Source organism: Capsicum annuum, chromosome 6 (genome assembly GCF_002878395.1).
Source record: "Capsicum annuum cultivar UCD-10X-F1 chromosome 6, UCD10Xv1.1, whole genome shotgun sequence".
Lineage (NCBI taxonomy): Eukaryota > Viridiplantae > Streptophyta > Magnoliopsida > Solanales > Solanaceae > Capsicum > Capsicum annuum.
In genome coordinates, this window is record NC_061116.1 from 164,470,435 (window position 1) to 164,487,689 (window position 17,255).

General features: G+C 32.9%; 1 protein-coding gene and 1 pseudogene across 1 annotated transcript; both read right to left on the minus strand.

Annotated features, from left to right (window-relative positions):
* Positions 1-2,326: 2,326 nt before the first annotated feature.
* LOC107874124 lies at positions 2,327-13,282 on the minus strand (annotated as a pseudogene).
* On the minus strand, positions 12,996-14,291 carry LOC124885240. The gene is made up of 2 exons (XM_047414940.1): positions 13,878-14,291; positions 12,996-13,491 (listed from the first exon to the last, which is right to left on the minus strand). The coding sequence occupies exons 1-2, from the start codon at positions 14,132-14,134 to the stop codon at positions 13,308-13,310; spliced, it is 441 nt and encodes a 146-aa protein (XP_047270896.1). The 5' UTR covers positions 14,135-14,291; the 3' UTR covers positions 12,996-13,307.
* Positions 14,292-17,255: the final 2,964 nt, after the last annotated feature.

Below are 17,255 nucleotides of genomic sequence, written 5' to 3' on the forward strand. Positions count from 1 at the left end.
TCTCACAACTGTTGTTTTCTAAGAGCATATTCTACGTCAGAAATAAAAGAGGAGAAATGGTTTTACAACCATTTCTTTTGATTTTCTAAAACAAAAAAATTTAGTTGTAAATCAAACAGGCCCAGCTTAAAGAATGGACAATTGGACATGGGTAATTTTGTAGGATAGGTTCATACCTTTTGAAGCATCTGAAAATTGTTGAACAAAACTCTTTAAATCTAGGCCATCAACTTTACCTTGGGGAGACGAACAAGGTGAAGAGAATAAATGTCATGAAGTTCAAGTAAATCGTAGAGATCATTGTGCCGGTAATAGAGATAATAGACAATGGAAACAATTTCAGGATCACAATAATACCAAGATAGGAATTCGCCTTTGTTGCCACAACAGAGTAAAGATTTGATATCTGGAGAAGTACGTTGATAAATGAGAATTAAAAGATATAAAATGCAACATGAAACAAGAATCTACAAAAGAAGATGAGAGAGCAACACATTTATTCGAACTTATAATATTAAAGAAGACATAAAGTATTGTGATGATTAGAGACAACAGACAAGTATGTCTTCAATAATCAATCTTCACATCAAGCAAATGAAAATAGTCACCTAAGGCTCAAGTTTAATGTTGTATGCAATTAGAGAATGAAGCCCCGTTAAGCCTACTGATATGACAAAAACTTGTAGTTTCATTATCTCGAGCTATTCTCTTTTTTCTTTGTGAGCTACCATTAAATCCCTGCAATGAAGAAGAGATCGGGTGAGCTCAACATGCGTCTCTTGGCACAAATATAACTTATTCCTCATAAATAGGGTAGACTATAGGAAGTGACATCAACTAAATAGAGATCAAAAGTTAAATACAAGTTCAATGGGGTGCTGGGGAAGGAGAAGAGAAATATACCTGGAGAAGATCCAATAAACTGGACTATTGATTTTTAATCTGAAGAAGTTATTTGCTGACAAAATAGAAATTCTCGTATTCTCTGTGACTCAAGGATGCATCCTCATTGATATTTTTATCAGGTACATCCATGTTGTCATTGTAGTCCTCAAAGAGTGGAATAAACCAAGAACCAAGCTGTGAATTACCATATATATGGAACTTTTTATCAGGTGGTCTATCGAATAGAGGCGACGACTTTACTTCTGAGCTTGAATTGCTACAACTAAAAGTATCTATTGAATCTTGAACTCTTAAGATTTTGACACTTCTGTTCTTCACAAGCTACCTCCAATGAAGAAGCTTGTGAAACAGTGCGCTTTGCTTTTGCATCAGGGATTTTCTAAAATCTAGCATACAGGAGCTTGTAACATTTGATTTTGTACGGAGGAACCTAATAGAACCATTTTTCTGGGAGGTGATCGAGGAAGAACTTCTGGATGCAAGTGATTTGGTTGAGCGGATTGCTTTGTTTGGCTGAGAAATCGTTTTGTGTAACTTAAAGTAACTAATTTCCACCATACCCAAAAATACCCTTAAATTCATTATTCTATTAAGTGGAAACCTTACCGTTACAGTACTGAAACTCCAAAAGAGTTGGCAACGATTTGCTTTGAGAATCTTGAAATTATGAAATAAATAAATAAGAAACTTAAACTTAAGATACAACATATTAGAGAGACAAATTTGACCATATAACTTCTAATTCTTTCACAAGTAGATACAACCTTGAACTTCCCCTCAAGAAATACATACAGAAAATTCATAAGCAATATAGAGGTTTGGGTGGCTAAAGGAAACAGTAATTTATTTTGCACCAGAAATGATGTATATATAGGTATACACATAGATATATTCTCATTCTGAACCAACATCTATTAGAAAGTTAAGAAGAGGTTGTAATCACTTGCCTTAAAACAAAGCTCACTTCATGACTCATACTACTGATCTTATGAGTTGTGTGACAAATAAATGTTGATCTAGGTGCAATAAAATGAGTCTTTCTGCAATAATGTAACACAAACCTTCATTAAACGAAGATGATCCATATATGATTAAGAAAATTTACATAATTGATCAGCAGTTGAACCACTCCATTTTCATAAATGATTAACAGATTAAGTAGAAACCAAACGAAATAGTAAAAAGTCAAATCGTACCTTGCAATCTTGCATTGAAAGAGAAGAAAGCAGAATTAATGAGAGGACCATAAACTAAATTGCCTATCAACAATTTCTTCAAGGTAGAAACTATATCCCTCTTTACTAATCATAAAAATTAACATAATTGAGCAGCAATTGAACCACTCTATTTTCATAAAGGATTAACTGATTAAGTAGAAACCATAAACTGCATTCAAGTAAAAACTAAAAGAAACCATAATTCATCTAGTTTGAACAGAGCATACCGAACAAAGTTCCACAAGGATACACCCAATACTCCATATATCACAAGTGTAGGTCCATCCAAGACCTGGAAAAAATAGATAAAGTGACGTTGATGATTCAAGGAATCAGGGAAACAAATAACCCTAGACGTTTTGACTTCTTACCTAGAATAACTTCAGGTGCACGGTAATGACGAGTTGACACAACATATGTCTGATTCAGATGGTCATATATTATGTTACCAAAATCTATTACCTTTATAGCACTTAATTTTGGGATTCTCTTATAGTATGAACCATCTTTTGGTGACCTTGAAGAAACATGTATAAGACAATTGACAAACATAAGTTTAGATAACAGTATCAAGGACAAAATACTAAGGTTACAAAAGGTTACACCTCATACATATTAAGGAACCAGAGCATACCTTGTAGTCAGGAACCTTAACATATTCAGGAAAGGTGAGAAGTATGTTCTCAGGCTTCAAGTCGGTATAGATAAGATGCAAATCATGCATAACTACAAGACAAGAAGAATCATAATCAATTGCATGACGGAACAGTTGGAAAAATAATTGGAATGTATGCTTGATGATACAAAAGTACTGATACGGGACAAATAGCCATCTTATCTTTTGATGACATCTTTGGAGGCCAACATATAGAGGCTCAAGACTTGGTCACCTCGAGAATAAAAGAACATGCATGGAGGACCCATTTTGAGCATAACTTAAAGCAATCTCGCCTGTGGAAGATTGCTTGGAGCATTTAAGATTGAGGACTCATGGTTTTGTACCATAATTAATGGCATTTTGGACATTACACATGGTGTATTTACACATCATGGCCGCACCTATCATTAAGGGAAAAGTGGTCTTTTTGTCTTCTTTTGTAATACACTATAAATAGGTCATTTTAACTCATTTCTTTGCATATTTTGAAGGATGAAGAATTGAAAGACATATTTTATCTCTTTTGAGAGTGTAACACCCTTAGTTTTAGGGCTTGGAAAAGTCATCCTTAGCATTGAGCTTGGAAAAGCCAATATTGATCTTTGCTTGGAAACGGTAGATCTTGAGGTGAGTTCATTCCCTTGGTGGTCACTGTAAGACTGTGGTTTTGATTGTTACATTCATTAGGGTTTAGTGTTGAAATACACTTGGTTCTTAATCTTGTAATAATCTTGGTCTCACTATCTATCTTTATTTTCTATACAATTTCCCTTGTGTTTGTGTTGAATCCGTGACTTGTTTCATCTTGTGTCATTGTTGTTATTTTGGTGTTAAAATATACCTTGTATTTTGTAATCCTTGTGTTGTTATTTTTGGCCGAAATTTGCTCTCAAAGGGGTCCTCGGTTTCTAGTTGATTTGTGGACTGTTTTGAGTAGTTTTTTAGCCTTCTCTTGTCTTTCTCATATCATTTGGTATCAAAGCAAGGATTGATTTTGTTCCAACAAAATCAAAATTGGGCTTGTTAGTTGAAAAATTAAAAAAAAAGTGTTGAAAAACCAAAAATCTCAAAAAAAAAAAAAAGAAATATGTCCCGCTTTTGTGTTTGAGCTGAAATTTGAGACTTAGATTTAGGAGATTTTAGTGTGTTTTGTTTGTTTCTAGTGTTAGGTTCTTGTTCCCTAACACTAAGTGAGTCTAGATCTTGGATTTGAGCTTAATCCGGGTGGTTTTGAGTTGTTCACCATTGTTGAGTTTAAGGTTGAAGAAACTTGTAAGGTGAAGCTCAAAATTGGAAGGCTTGTTGTTGATATTGTGGCTTGAAAAATGAATGGTTGTGTTATGGAGTTTAACGTGAGCAAAAGGAATCCAAAATCATTTAATTTGGAGTTCATTTGGTTTTGTTTCAATCTTTTGAGTGTTCTTGTTATTCTTCATGTTCATCATTTATTGTCAAACAAGAACATTCAATAGGTGTGGTTTGATCTTAAAGAGTGGAGAAAAGAGTGTAGTCTTTTGTTAGTCTTGAAACATATCTCAAAGAACATACAAAAAAAGATAGGGGACAATAGGACTTTCAAAAAGACTCATTACCAAAAGAGAGTAAGGGTACATACCAAGACAAACAAAAGAGAAAAGGAGACAAAGGCTTTCAAAAAGGTGTCTTGCCAAAAAGGTGTAAGGAAAGTCAAAAAATTTGATCAATCTAAATTGCAAACTGCTATGTCACTAAATTGCCACGTCATCAACGTTCCTAAAAAAAACCTTGAAGCTCAAATTTCAGATTTTAAAGTTTCTTTTCTTTGTTACGTTAGTTTCATTTCTTGATTCCAGTACTAATTAGCAACTAGTAATCACCTACTAGATTGTGAATTAGTTTTTGAATCCGTTTTTGTCGTGTCTTCATTATTTGTGTTCTTTTCTCATTTTTAATTCATCGTAACTTTTTGTTTCAAGTTCGTAAGTAGAATTTTCTATCTTGAGTCGATCAAACAAGAATCTATTCCGACTGCCAAGTAGAATTGACATCTTATTGACTACCGGAGTATAAGCAACTTTCAATATTCGCTGCTCTAATTGTGAGGATCACAAAAGTGAGTGAATATGAGTGTTGGTGAGGAGCTTTTACTACTAATCTTGTTTGTTCATTTTGTAGGTTCAAAAGGTTATAAAGGGGAATATGTCTTCGATAGCCGGGGATTACTGTGACTACAACATGGGAGACTATGATTGTAGTGAGGGGTTTTATGACTATGAAGTTGAGGGAGATTATGGAGGCTATGAAAATAGCCATGATCAAAACTTGGGAAGATTTGAAAATTATTGTTTTGGGGGATAAAATAAGGTGAATAAAGTACCTAGTGTTTATGATGACTTTGGAGATGATATAGGTCCTCGTGATGGATCTTATGATGACGTTGGGGCATATGAGGAGTCTTACAATTCTCACTTCGAACCTAGATTTGGTGTTAGGTATAACCCTTTCGTTCGTAAAGCTTATGAGAACTATGATGAGAGTACATGTGAGGAGTGCAAAGATTCATATTCTCCACCTTGTAGTACTCCTTATCAAGATCGATATAGTGTGAATGGTTATACTAGCTCTGGTGGAGGTTGTCCAATGAGAAGAAGAGAGTATGCATCTCCAAAACTGAGGGGTACTCGTGAGCTTTATAATATTGATCCAAGAAGGAGTATACACCAAACCATGAGGAGAGGTTGTGTGGAGCAAAGTGCAAGATGGTAATCCGAGTGGAAAAAGGAGAGGTTGTGTGGAGCAAAGTGACGGGATTACCACCAAACCATGCTAACATTGGTTGTCCTTCTATTTCAAAGGACATTTGTGTAGGTACCAACATGGCAAGCAAAGAAGAACACTGCCAAAAGGAAGTTGCTGCCCAAGCTTTTGGAGGACCTTCACACCATGACAAAGAAGAATCTACTCAAGGACTTTAAGGTAAAATGGCTAACTCTTACACTTTTGTACATGTGAATGATAATTGTGTGGCTAGTATCCCATTAAGTGTGAGTTGTATCTTGCCTTTATGTGAGTGTATTGCTTCTTTGCCACTTGATGATAATGTACATGTTGTGAGTATGGATACACTAGTTAATCCTATTGATGACCGAATCGACTCTTCTTGTAAGATCGATTTATGTCCACCTAGTGTTGAAACCATTATGTTGAATGAAAGTACATTATCTTCTGAAATTTGTGTTGATCAACTTATATGTGAAAATTACCCACCACTTAAGGATGTGTATGATGTAATTAATGAACCTCAAGTGTGTGATGATGTTGAAAATGTTGATAAAAGGAATAGGAGTGAACTCAAGAGCTATTCTTGGGATAATCTTGCACTTAAAATCTCTTTGAAACTTGATATTGATCTTTTAGAGAGTGATGAACGTGTTTGTTCTGAATCTGCCCATGAAATAGATCATGCTGTTTTTAGGTATAATGTCTTATTTGAAGATGATTTAAACACTCCTAATGAACCTAGTGGTGAAAATAATGGTATAGCTTGCCTTGGAAGCTATAGCCTATATGCTAACCCACTATGGTGTGACAACATTCCTCCTAAAGAGGAAAATCTCTTCTTGGAAGATGAAAGTACTCTTAAGGGTAAGAAATGTGTAGTTGCGGAAGCTAATACTTCTTCTACTTTGTGTGATTTCATTGTTGAGAGTACTCATGGTGATTATTGGGAAATTAGTAGTGAGTACACACATGAGAGCACCTTAGTAGAAGTCGATTTGAGTGATACCTTTCTCTCTTCTCTATTTGCTTTGGATGATATGTATGTTACTGTAGAGAGTATGTTATTTAGTTTGGGTATAGACCACGGGAGAGGGAAGTGTTATCGAGACCCGTGTCTATGGCCACTTTTCCCATTTGACCTCGGTGCCAAATTTAGAAATGATGATGTTGGTGCACCAAACTTGTTGCTTGGTCTACATGACAAGCAAAGTGTCACTCTTGATGTATCCTATAACCAAATCCTTTGTACATCTTTTGTTGAGTTTTTAATATTCCTTTCAAAGGATTCTTGGTTATATTGCAAATATGTGCAACCTTGGCATGTTGAGATGATTTGTTATGCTAACCCTAACCCTCATGCCATGAGGAGTTTGTATTTGTTTGTTCTCTCTTCGGTTTTGCAAGGTTTGGATTCGAGGTCAAATCCTTTTCAAGAAGGGGAGGATGATACGGAACAAATAGCCATCTTATCTTTTGATGACATCTTTGGAGGCCAACATATAGAGGCTCAAGACTTGGTCACCTCGAGAATACAAGAACATGCATGGAGGACCCGTTTTGAGCATAATTTAAAGCAATCTCGCATGTGGAAGATTGCTTGGAGCATTTAAGATTGAGGACTCACGGTTTTAGACCTTAATTAAGGGCATTTTGGACACTACACATAGTGTATTTACACAACATGGCCGCACTTATCATTAAGGGCAAAGTGGTCTTTTTGTCTTCTTTTGTAATACACTATAAATAGGTCATTTTAACTCATTTCTTTGTAGATTTTGAAGGATGAAGAATTGAAAGACATATTTTATCTCTTTTGAGAGTGTAACACCCTTAGTTGTAGGGCTTGGAAAAGCCATCCTTAGCATAGGGCTTAGAAAAGCCAATATTGATCTTTGCTTGGAAACGGTAGATCTTAAGGTGAGTTCATTCCCTTCGTAGTCACCGTAAGAGTGTGGTTTTGATTTTTACTTTCATTAGGGGTTAGTGTTGAAATACACTTGGTTCTTAATTTGTAATAATCTTGGTCTCACTATCTATCTTTATTTTCTATGCAATTTCCCTTGTGTTTGTGTTGAATCCGTGACTTGTTTCATCTTGTGTCATTGTTGTTCTTTTGGTGTTAAAATACACCTTGTATCTTGTAATCCTTGTGTTGTTATTGTTGGCCGAAAGTTTCTCTCAAAGGGGTCCTCGGGTTCTAGTTGATTTGTGGACTATTTTGAGTAGTTTTTGAGCCTTCTGTTGTCTTTCTCGTATCAAGTACGAATAAATAATGCATGCTTCGATCATGAGGTAAATCACTATGTCAACACTAAAGCCTATCTTTATGTATGTCTATATATGCATGATTAAAGAAACGAAATGTGCACAAAGCTTTTTTTTACACACATGCTACACAATCAACAGTTGTCTTCCAATCTCACAGACAGGATCAATGGGAAATGAATGGTAATTGTTTTTGAGAAGAAAATCGTATAAGGTTGGTCCAAGCTTCTCAAAGACCTATTAACACCATTTAAGTTCATCCAAAATTTTAATCCCTATAAGATTTGTTAGGTGAGAAAACTAATCAGTTCAAATCAATCATATACTTACAATACAGATATGATAACGATAGTCAAACCAGTCTGTATTTGTACGCAACTGTAAGGAACAAACCAGTTCAACCACTTGACAAATAACAAAAATCCCATGAATGAGGTACACGGGTTAGGATAACAATATATTTAACAGTCCATTACTCACTAATTGCCACCATTGTCGTATTTACCAAGCTGTTGAAGCATTTCAACCTCAATCATTGCAGCATCACGATACTTCTTCATGCCCCGAATAATTTTAATAGCCACCAGTGAATTCCAACCAAGAGAATCATAAAGATGAACATAATTTTTCACGTTCCTCAATTGAAATCCGAGAAAAAATTATCTCAATTCTTTTTACCTTTTCATCTGAATTTCTTTCCCAGTAAAATCTTCCACCATCAATTGAAATGGCTGAATTTACAACTGAAAAATGGGAAAAGTAGAGAGATGTGGGTAGGGGTTGTAATAGTAAACATAATTAATGAATTTATGTAACAGTAAATATAATTAATGAATTTATTAAGAAAATTATAAGAAAGAAATTAAAATGAGGAAAAAGCTCAAAAAAATAGGAAAAAAGATAAATCACAATCCTGGCTTTAGAGGCATGTCACGTCAGCATGCCTCTAATCCTCTTTTCTATATATATATATATATATAGATTGCATCAATGTTTTGAAGAAAGGAATTTTCTGGTGAGAAATAAGAATTGGGTTATCCAGAAAAAAAATGAAGTTAATAGAAAGAAGGGATATTTTTATCAAGGGTGGTTGCCACTCTCTATTGTGCCGATGATTTTTCCTTTTAAACATAATAAACCAACAGTCTTTTTGTTCATGAAATACACAAATTGAAACATATGCTTAGCTGTGGATGCTAGGTGTGTGTGCATGTGTTTTTTTATTTCTTTTCTTTGGAGTAGTTGTGTAAAAGAGACTGTGATGATGCTAATGTTGGGGAATAGTAATAATAACAGTTAATAATACTGAATATTATTAAGATATTATTTTAAGTGATATATTAATTATACTTGATTCGAGCTAGGCACTGTCCTAAGAAGCTATTTCTGCAGTGTGAAATGTTTCCCCAGGATTAAACAAGCACTTTCCTATTTAATTAGAGAATACAGAAATCAACAAAATTATTAATACAAATATCAACAAGTTAAACCATAATAAAAAAATTATTAAGCAAAGAAACTAAAGAGAAATTTTTTAATGTTTGTCTTAAAAGTTAAAGATTGCAGTAAGGATTGACGGACTGTTTATAGGTAAGACTTAGCTTCTCAAGTACATCTCTTGATGGCTTCCAAAGTAAGCCTTCTCAAGTATATCTTTTAATGGCTTCTAGAGTAAGCCTTCTCAATATATCTATTGATAGCTTCTAGAGTAAGCCTTCTTAAGTATATCTCTTGATCGCTTCTAGAGTAAGACTTCTCAAGTCCATCTCCTGATGGCTTCTAGAATACATTTAAAGACATGGATTTTTCAATACCCTTTAAATGTAAATTATTTTGAAATAACTAAATAATTTCCTACAATCCCCGCATTATTTCAAAATAATTTATAGAAAAGAAATTTTAACTTGTTAGATTTGGATGGACAAAACGCAGTAGATTTGGTGTCTTCTGGACTATGAACCAAACTTAGACCAATAAAATTTAACTTACAAAATTACCGGTGAAATATACTATTTCTATGAACCGAATAACTTTTGTTGTAAGCCAGAGACTTTATCAATCACATTTTGACCATAATTTTATTGTTCAATGCGGTTTCGCACCAATAGGCCATGTGCGTGCCTGGTATTTATGGGAGCTCTAGAGACTAAGGCCAAAGTCTCATAGGAACGGCCTCATTCCACTTCTTATATAGGTGCATTCATCAAGTGTACACTGCTTTAAATACTCCATCCATAAGGACTATGAATTCATTAAGAGTTAATAACTTATCTCTCCATTTTAGTAGCAGTTCAAGCACTCTCAATAAGTGCGCAAAGTCAATATCGACTTGTTATGACCCATATGAACCTACTTCATGGGATCTCTAATCACATAGGTTGGGTTACCATATCTATTGACAATCTTATTAGCCTTAACCCCATCTTTTTTTATGTTTGAAGAATTAATTTACTTCCCACAAGTTTAGTCAGTGAATCGGCCGAATTCAATTCTGACTTCACTAATCAATGGAAATTATTTCATCTCTCAGCATCTGCTTAACAACATAATGCCTCAATTTTATATGTCCACTCTTATAATTGTAAGATTTATTCTTGCAATAGCAATTGCGGCTTGATAATCACAGTGTATATATATAGGAGGCGTCAGATCATCCTTTTTTAAAGGGATATTAGACAACAGATTATCCTTTTTCAAAAGGCTATGAGGAAACATATCGTCCTTTTTAAAAGGGATATTTTCTAAGAAATTTCTTAGCCATTCAGCCTCAGTACCAGCTAATTCTAGAGCCACAAACTCTGATTTCATAGTTAATCTAGAAATGATCGTCTGCTTAGCTGATCTCCATGATATTGCACCTCCACCAAGCGTGAACACATAACCACTAGTGAATTTTGTCTCGTCTGAATCAAAGATCCAAGTTGCATCACAATACCCTTCTAAAGTTAAAGGAAATCCTCTATACGAGATACCATAATTCACGGTTCCTCTCAAATATTTCATCATCACAATAATGCATATCAATGCTCATTATTAGGATTATAAGTATATCTACTCAGTCTACACACAGCATAGGCTATATCAGGCCTGGTAAAATTCATTAAATGCATCAGACTCCTAATAATCTGTGCATACTTAGACTGAGAAATTGGGTCACCATTATTCCTTTTTAATTTAGAATTAACATCATAAGGAGTTGCTACGAGAGTTACCTCCCAACATTCAAACTTCTTAAGAAGTTTTTCAACATAATGTTCTTGTGACAACATTGTACCATCTCCACTCCCTATAACTTTAATTCCCAATATCATATTCACTTCACCCAGATCTTTCATATCAAAGTTAGTAGACAAAAATAATGTGGTACATTCCACAATATTTAAACATGTACCAAATATAAGAATTTCATCAACATATAAGCAAATTATCACATAATTATTATCTACTACTTTTGTATAAATACATTTATCCACCTCAACAAAAGAAAAACCATCTTTTATTAAGACTTGATCAAATTTCTCATGCCACTATTTAGGAGCTTGTTTAAGGCCATAAAAAGATTTAGTTAATTTACAAACTTTATTTTCTTGTCCATAAATTACACATCCTTCAGGTTGAACCATATAAATTTCTTCTTCTAAATCGCCATTTAAGAAAGCTGTTTTTACATCCATTTGATGGATAAACAACTTATGAATTGATGCTAATGCAATTAAAATTCGAATAGAAGAAATTCTTGCTACTGGTGCAAATGTATCAAAATAATCAATATTTTGCTTGTGAGAAAATCCTTTAGCTACTAACCGAGCTTTATATTTATCTATAGATCCACCCGCATTAAGTTTCTTTTGGAAAAGCCATTTACAACAAATCAATTTTGCACCAGGAGGTAAATCAGTTAAAATTCAGGTATTATTTTTCATAATTGAATCAAGCTCAATTTTTATTGCCTCTTTCCAAAATTTAGCATCAGAAGAAAATACAGCTTCAAAATGATTTGATGTTTCATTATCAACAAGAAAAGTTTGAAAATCATTTCCATAAGAAAAGTATTCTTTTCTAGGCCTTTTACTCCATCTCAGTTCCTCAATATTAAAGGTCGATTCATTTTCTCTTTCAACAGGTGCATGAGAGATTTTATCATATAGTGAAAAAATATGTCAAAGAATTCAGCATTCTTTGTCTCAATTATAGTATTAATATCAAGTACATCACTTTTCAAGACAAGAAATATGTATGCAGCACTATGTTCTGCATATCCAATAAACACGCAATCAACAGTTTTAGAACTTATTTTTCTCTTTTTAGGTTCAGGAACAAGAACTTTAGCAAGGCAACCCCACAGTTTTAAATATTTCAAATTAGGCTTATAACCTTTTCACAATTCATAAGGGGTTTTGCTAGTTATTTTATGAGAAATTCTATTTTGTAAATGACACACAAATAAAATAGCTTCACCCCACAAATTATCAGGAGCATTAGAGCTAATTAACATAGAATTCATCATTTTTTCAGTGTCCTATTTTTTCTTTCAGCTACACCATTAGACTCAGGAGAATAAGGCAGAGTTACTTCATGAATAATACCTTCTTTTCACAAAAAGCATTTAAAGATATATATTCTCCACCTCTATCAGATCTAATTCTCTTGATTTTTCTACTAAGTTGATTTTCAACTTCATATTTATACGATATAAAAGCATCAAATGCATCATCTTTATTTCTAAGCAAATACAGCTTAGTAAATCTAGAGAAATCATCAATAAAGGTCACATAATATATTTTACCACCTCTATTCAAAGTTTGTTTTAAATCAAAGATAACAATTCAGTTTCTCTATTAATTGAAAAACATACCTTTTTAGTAATTTTAGCTTCAACACAAATTTTACATTTATCAAAATTACTTGAATCCAAACCAAATATTAAATCAAGTGATTACATATTCTTTATATATTTGATATTAACATGGCCTAATCTAGCATGCCATAAAGAAATAAATTCAATCATATAAGTAGAAACTGATGCATTATTATTGATAATATTAAGTACATAAAGTCCATGGTTACAATAGCCTTTTCCCACAAATACATTATTTTTTGTCAAAATAAACTTATTAGATTCAACAAACACTTTCATTTCAGCTTTATCCAGCAAAGCCACAGAAATCAGGTTTGCTCGCATTATAGGAACATGTAGTACATCCATTAGGGATAAAGTTTTTCCTGAAGTGAGTTTTAGGAGTACTTTATTCTTGCCCAAGACTTTATCAGTTCTTGAGTCTCCAATGTAGAATACTTCATTGTCATCTTCTATTGATGTATAGGAGGCAAATGTTTCTCGATTTGTACAAATGTGTCGAGTAGTTCCAGAGTCTACCGCCCATTCTTTTATATGTACTACCATATTCACTTGAGAAATAACAGGTGTAATTATTTCATCTCCTTCAGCTAAATTAGCTTTGGAAGGATTTCTCATTTCTTTGTTATTTTTTATTCTGTGCCTACATTGAGCGGCATAATGACCTGGTTTTCCATAAGTAAAACAAGTGCCTTTTTTTTTTCTTAAAATTGGGATTATTAGGCTTGTAACCTTGAAACTTATTACCATACCTTTTGTTGTTGCTCTGTTGACCTTGTACTAAATTTGCGTTGAGCGCAGCCTGCTTATCTTTGAATGACTCCTTTCTATTGGTATTTTGAATAAGAATATGAGTTATTATTTCCTCAATAGTAAAATTTGTCTGCTTATGTTTCAAGTTATTTTTATAGTCATTCCATGATTTGGATAATTTTTCAATCAACACTCCGGCAATAAATTTTTCTGGTAAAGTGATGTCCTCATCCTTCAAATCTTCTAACAGTTTTTTATATTCATTTATTTGAATTTTTATTTCTTTCACATCACTCATTTGCCAATTGTAAAATTTTCCAACCGCAAACTTTTGTTTGGTTACATCTTCAGCTGTAAACTTCTTGATTAAAGTTTCCCAGATGACTTTTGCTTTTTTGCAACTACAATACATATCAAACAATTCATTAAAAATTATTTGTAAAATAGTATGGCGACATACCTTATTGGCGTATTACCATGACTCCAAATTTTGCCATCAACATCTGCACTAGGTTGTGTTTGTGCCAAAGCATATGCAACACCATGAACATCAAGTAGTGAAAAAATTTGTTCTTGCCACCTTTTAAAGTTTTCATTAGCGAATATTTCAATATTTGAAACATCAGGAAATAGCTTTACATATGGTAGAACAACCGGAACAGGAGCATTAGAAGTTGTTTCGGTAGCCGAAGTACCAGGAGTAGAATTACTTGGCATAGTTTCTTAAATTGTTGGGGAACAGTAATAATAACAATTAATAATATTGAATATTATTAAGATATTATTTTAAGTGATATATTAATTATACTTGAGTTGTGCTAGGTACTGTCCTAAGAAACTATTCCAGCAGTGTGAAATGTTTCCCCAGGATTAAACAAGCACTTCCCTAATTAATTAGAGGATACAGAAATCAACAAAATTATCAAGACAAATACCAGCAAGTTAAACTATAATACCTAAATTATTAAGCAGAGAAACTAAAGAGAAACTTTTTTAATGTTTTTCTTAAAAGTTAAAGAGAAATTTTTTAATGTTTTTCTTAAAAGTTAAAGATTGCAGTAAGGATTGAGGGACTATTTATAGGTAAGACTTAACTTCTCAAGTACACCTTTTGATGGCTTTGAAAGTAAGCCTTCTCAAATATATCTTTTAATGGCTTCTAGAGTAAGTCTTCTCAAGTGTATCTCTTGATAGCTTCTAGAGTAAGCCTTCTCAAGTATATCTCTTGATGGCTTCTAGAATACATTTAAAGACATGACTTTTTCAATACACTTTAAATGTAAATTATTTTGAAATAACTAAATAATTTCCTACAGCTAATGTTTTACTAAGGAATAGAAAATTAAATTTGAAATAAAATATAAATAATAAATACTTATGTTGCTATAGATTATCTAATTAAAGTAAAAAAAAAAAAAATTCAAAGTTAACATATTTTAGGTTATGAACACTAACATTCTTTAATTTATTTTTTATTATAAAAAAAATATCGTTTTCTTATGGCTAACTAAAACATAGAGGATGTGAGATAAACTGAAGAGAGTAACAATTCTTACTTATTTAGGCTCACCTTACACCTTATTTAATATCTAAAAAATAAAATAGTCATACGTAAGTTCCATGCCATTTAACTCTAAGCTTTAAAAATTATTAGTGCATTATCGATTTCGATCTCTGTGTTGTTATTTAACACTATGTAAAGATCTGTACATGATATTTAAATGTCTATTTTTGTGTCTATCATATATCAAATATTGAAATTGTAAAGAAGCATATAAAAGGTTCATTTCTATCTATTTAAACGACAGTTATTTACAGGTTTTGTTTGATATGAATTTTAATAAAAAAGTTTATTTTTCTCTTTTTTTACTTGCTTTCTTTAAAAATAATTGGTTTCGTTTTGATTTACATATATTGTTTCTCACTTAGTTGGCTCAATTTTTGAGTATTACGTTGATAAAAATAAAGTTTAATACGACGAAGTTTGAAAGCCCTGCTACTGACTTTTCGTTATAATAAAATGAATATACTATTGTAAAGGCGATCTAATCGATAGGCAAGCTTTTAAACGTTAGGCAAGTATAAAATAATTAAATATTAAGAATGCGGCGTACGCATCTTTTTGAGAAGTTAAAAATAATTTGAGGATGCAATATTGCACCTTGGCAAAGATCGCCTTAATTACTTTCCACTAGTTTAATACAAAATATATAGACAAATTTTAGATATTAAAAAAATGAGTGAATCTAGGTCCTAATATAGTTTATTAAAGTAAATAAATTTAAGTATAAGCCGATAAAAGCGACCATGCTAGAACCACGGGACTCGAGGCATGCCTCATACCTTCCCCTCAGTCAACAAAATTCCTTATTTGGTCTTCTATTTTCGTAGACCGTAATAAAGAGGCATTTCTTCTTGACTAGAGATTCAAAAAGGTGAATTGAAACACCATAACACAATTCCAAGTAACGACTATGTAATTACAATAATCCCTATTCAATAACGTCACTTTAATTGGAAAAACCCTTCGACTTTGATACCACATCGAAAAAGGGGTGTGACATCTCTGGCGACTATGTTGGGGAATAACTAGAATTTGAGCTTTGGATATTGGCTTTTACATGCTTTAATTATTTTTATATTGTGTTTGTTGGCCTAATGTGCAACTTGTCGCTCATTTATTGCTTTGATGTTGATGAAATGTATTATAAATTATCTTCTCGTGCACACCCCCACTGAGTCTCTGAAAATAGGTTAAAAGGAATGCAAAATATGCATCCTACCTTCTTTTTTAGATAGACGGAGTGTCAAGGAACCTGGTGAAATATTATTAGTCACACATGTTAGGCGGGGTTTTGGATTAACAACGAAGTCAAAGTAGAAATGCTACCGAATAAGTTCTCCCTCCCCGACTTGAGTGTCCACTCGGGTAAGCCAGTCTAGGCATCTATCCCTATCAGGCTAAACTTAGTAGAACTGAAACTCAAAATCTGGTTATCCCTATTAGGTTCTGCTTTATTTGCATCATGTGCATTTGACTTAGCGGGACTCGGTACAGGGGTAGGGTCTGTCTAGGACAAATTTCCCTCTTTATAATGATTAACATGTGCATCATATGTATTCTTTGTCATTTATTTGGAAGGTCATTTGATTGTTGACCGGCTTTAGGCAACTTGGCGAAATACAAGAGAGTGTCTTGTCCTCCAAATTTAATTATCTTTCTCTAAAATAATAATAACAACAAAATTTTTGAAAATAAAAATTTAGTTTTTTTTAGTTTTCATGAACTACGACGGTCTGATTCTCATTCTTTAGTGGGATACGAAGGAAATCCTTCCCAGAATACAGCTCTGTCTTCTAAAATATAAAATTCATTCTCTAATTTATCTAAGGATATTTTTAAAATTATGATTATTTTTCATTAGTGATATTATTTTATATTTTATTTTATGTTCTCTTTCTTCTTTTTTTTTATTCTCAAATTTAATTTTTAATACAAATCCTAATAGCCCTGAACCTTTAGGATTGTGAGCTGAATTTTTATAAAATAATAAAATATGTAAACATATAAATCGTAACAATCCTGATCCTTTAGGGGTTGTGAGATTGAATTTTGCACAACAACATGCGTAAAATAATCATTTTTCTCTCTTTCTTTCTAAGTTATTTTATGTCTTTCTCTAGCGTACTTAGTTGTATTTTCTTCCAAGCCCATGGTTGAGCTAGTAAAGAGGTCTGTCTTTGTAAAATTCTCGATAGAGTTGGTCCAAATAAGTGTCATCCCTTACAAAAAATATTTTGTTAGTTTCACGAACTACGCACGCCTGATTCTCATCTT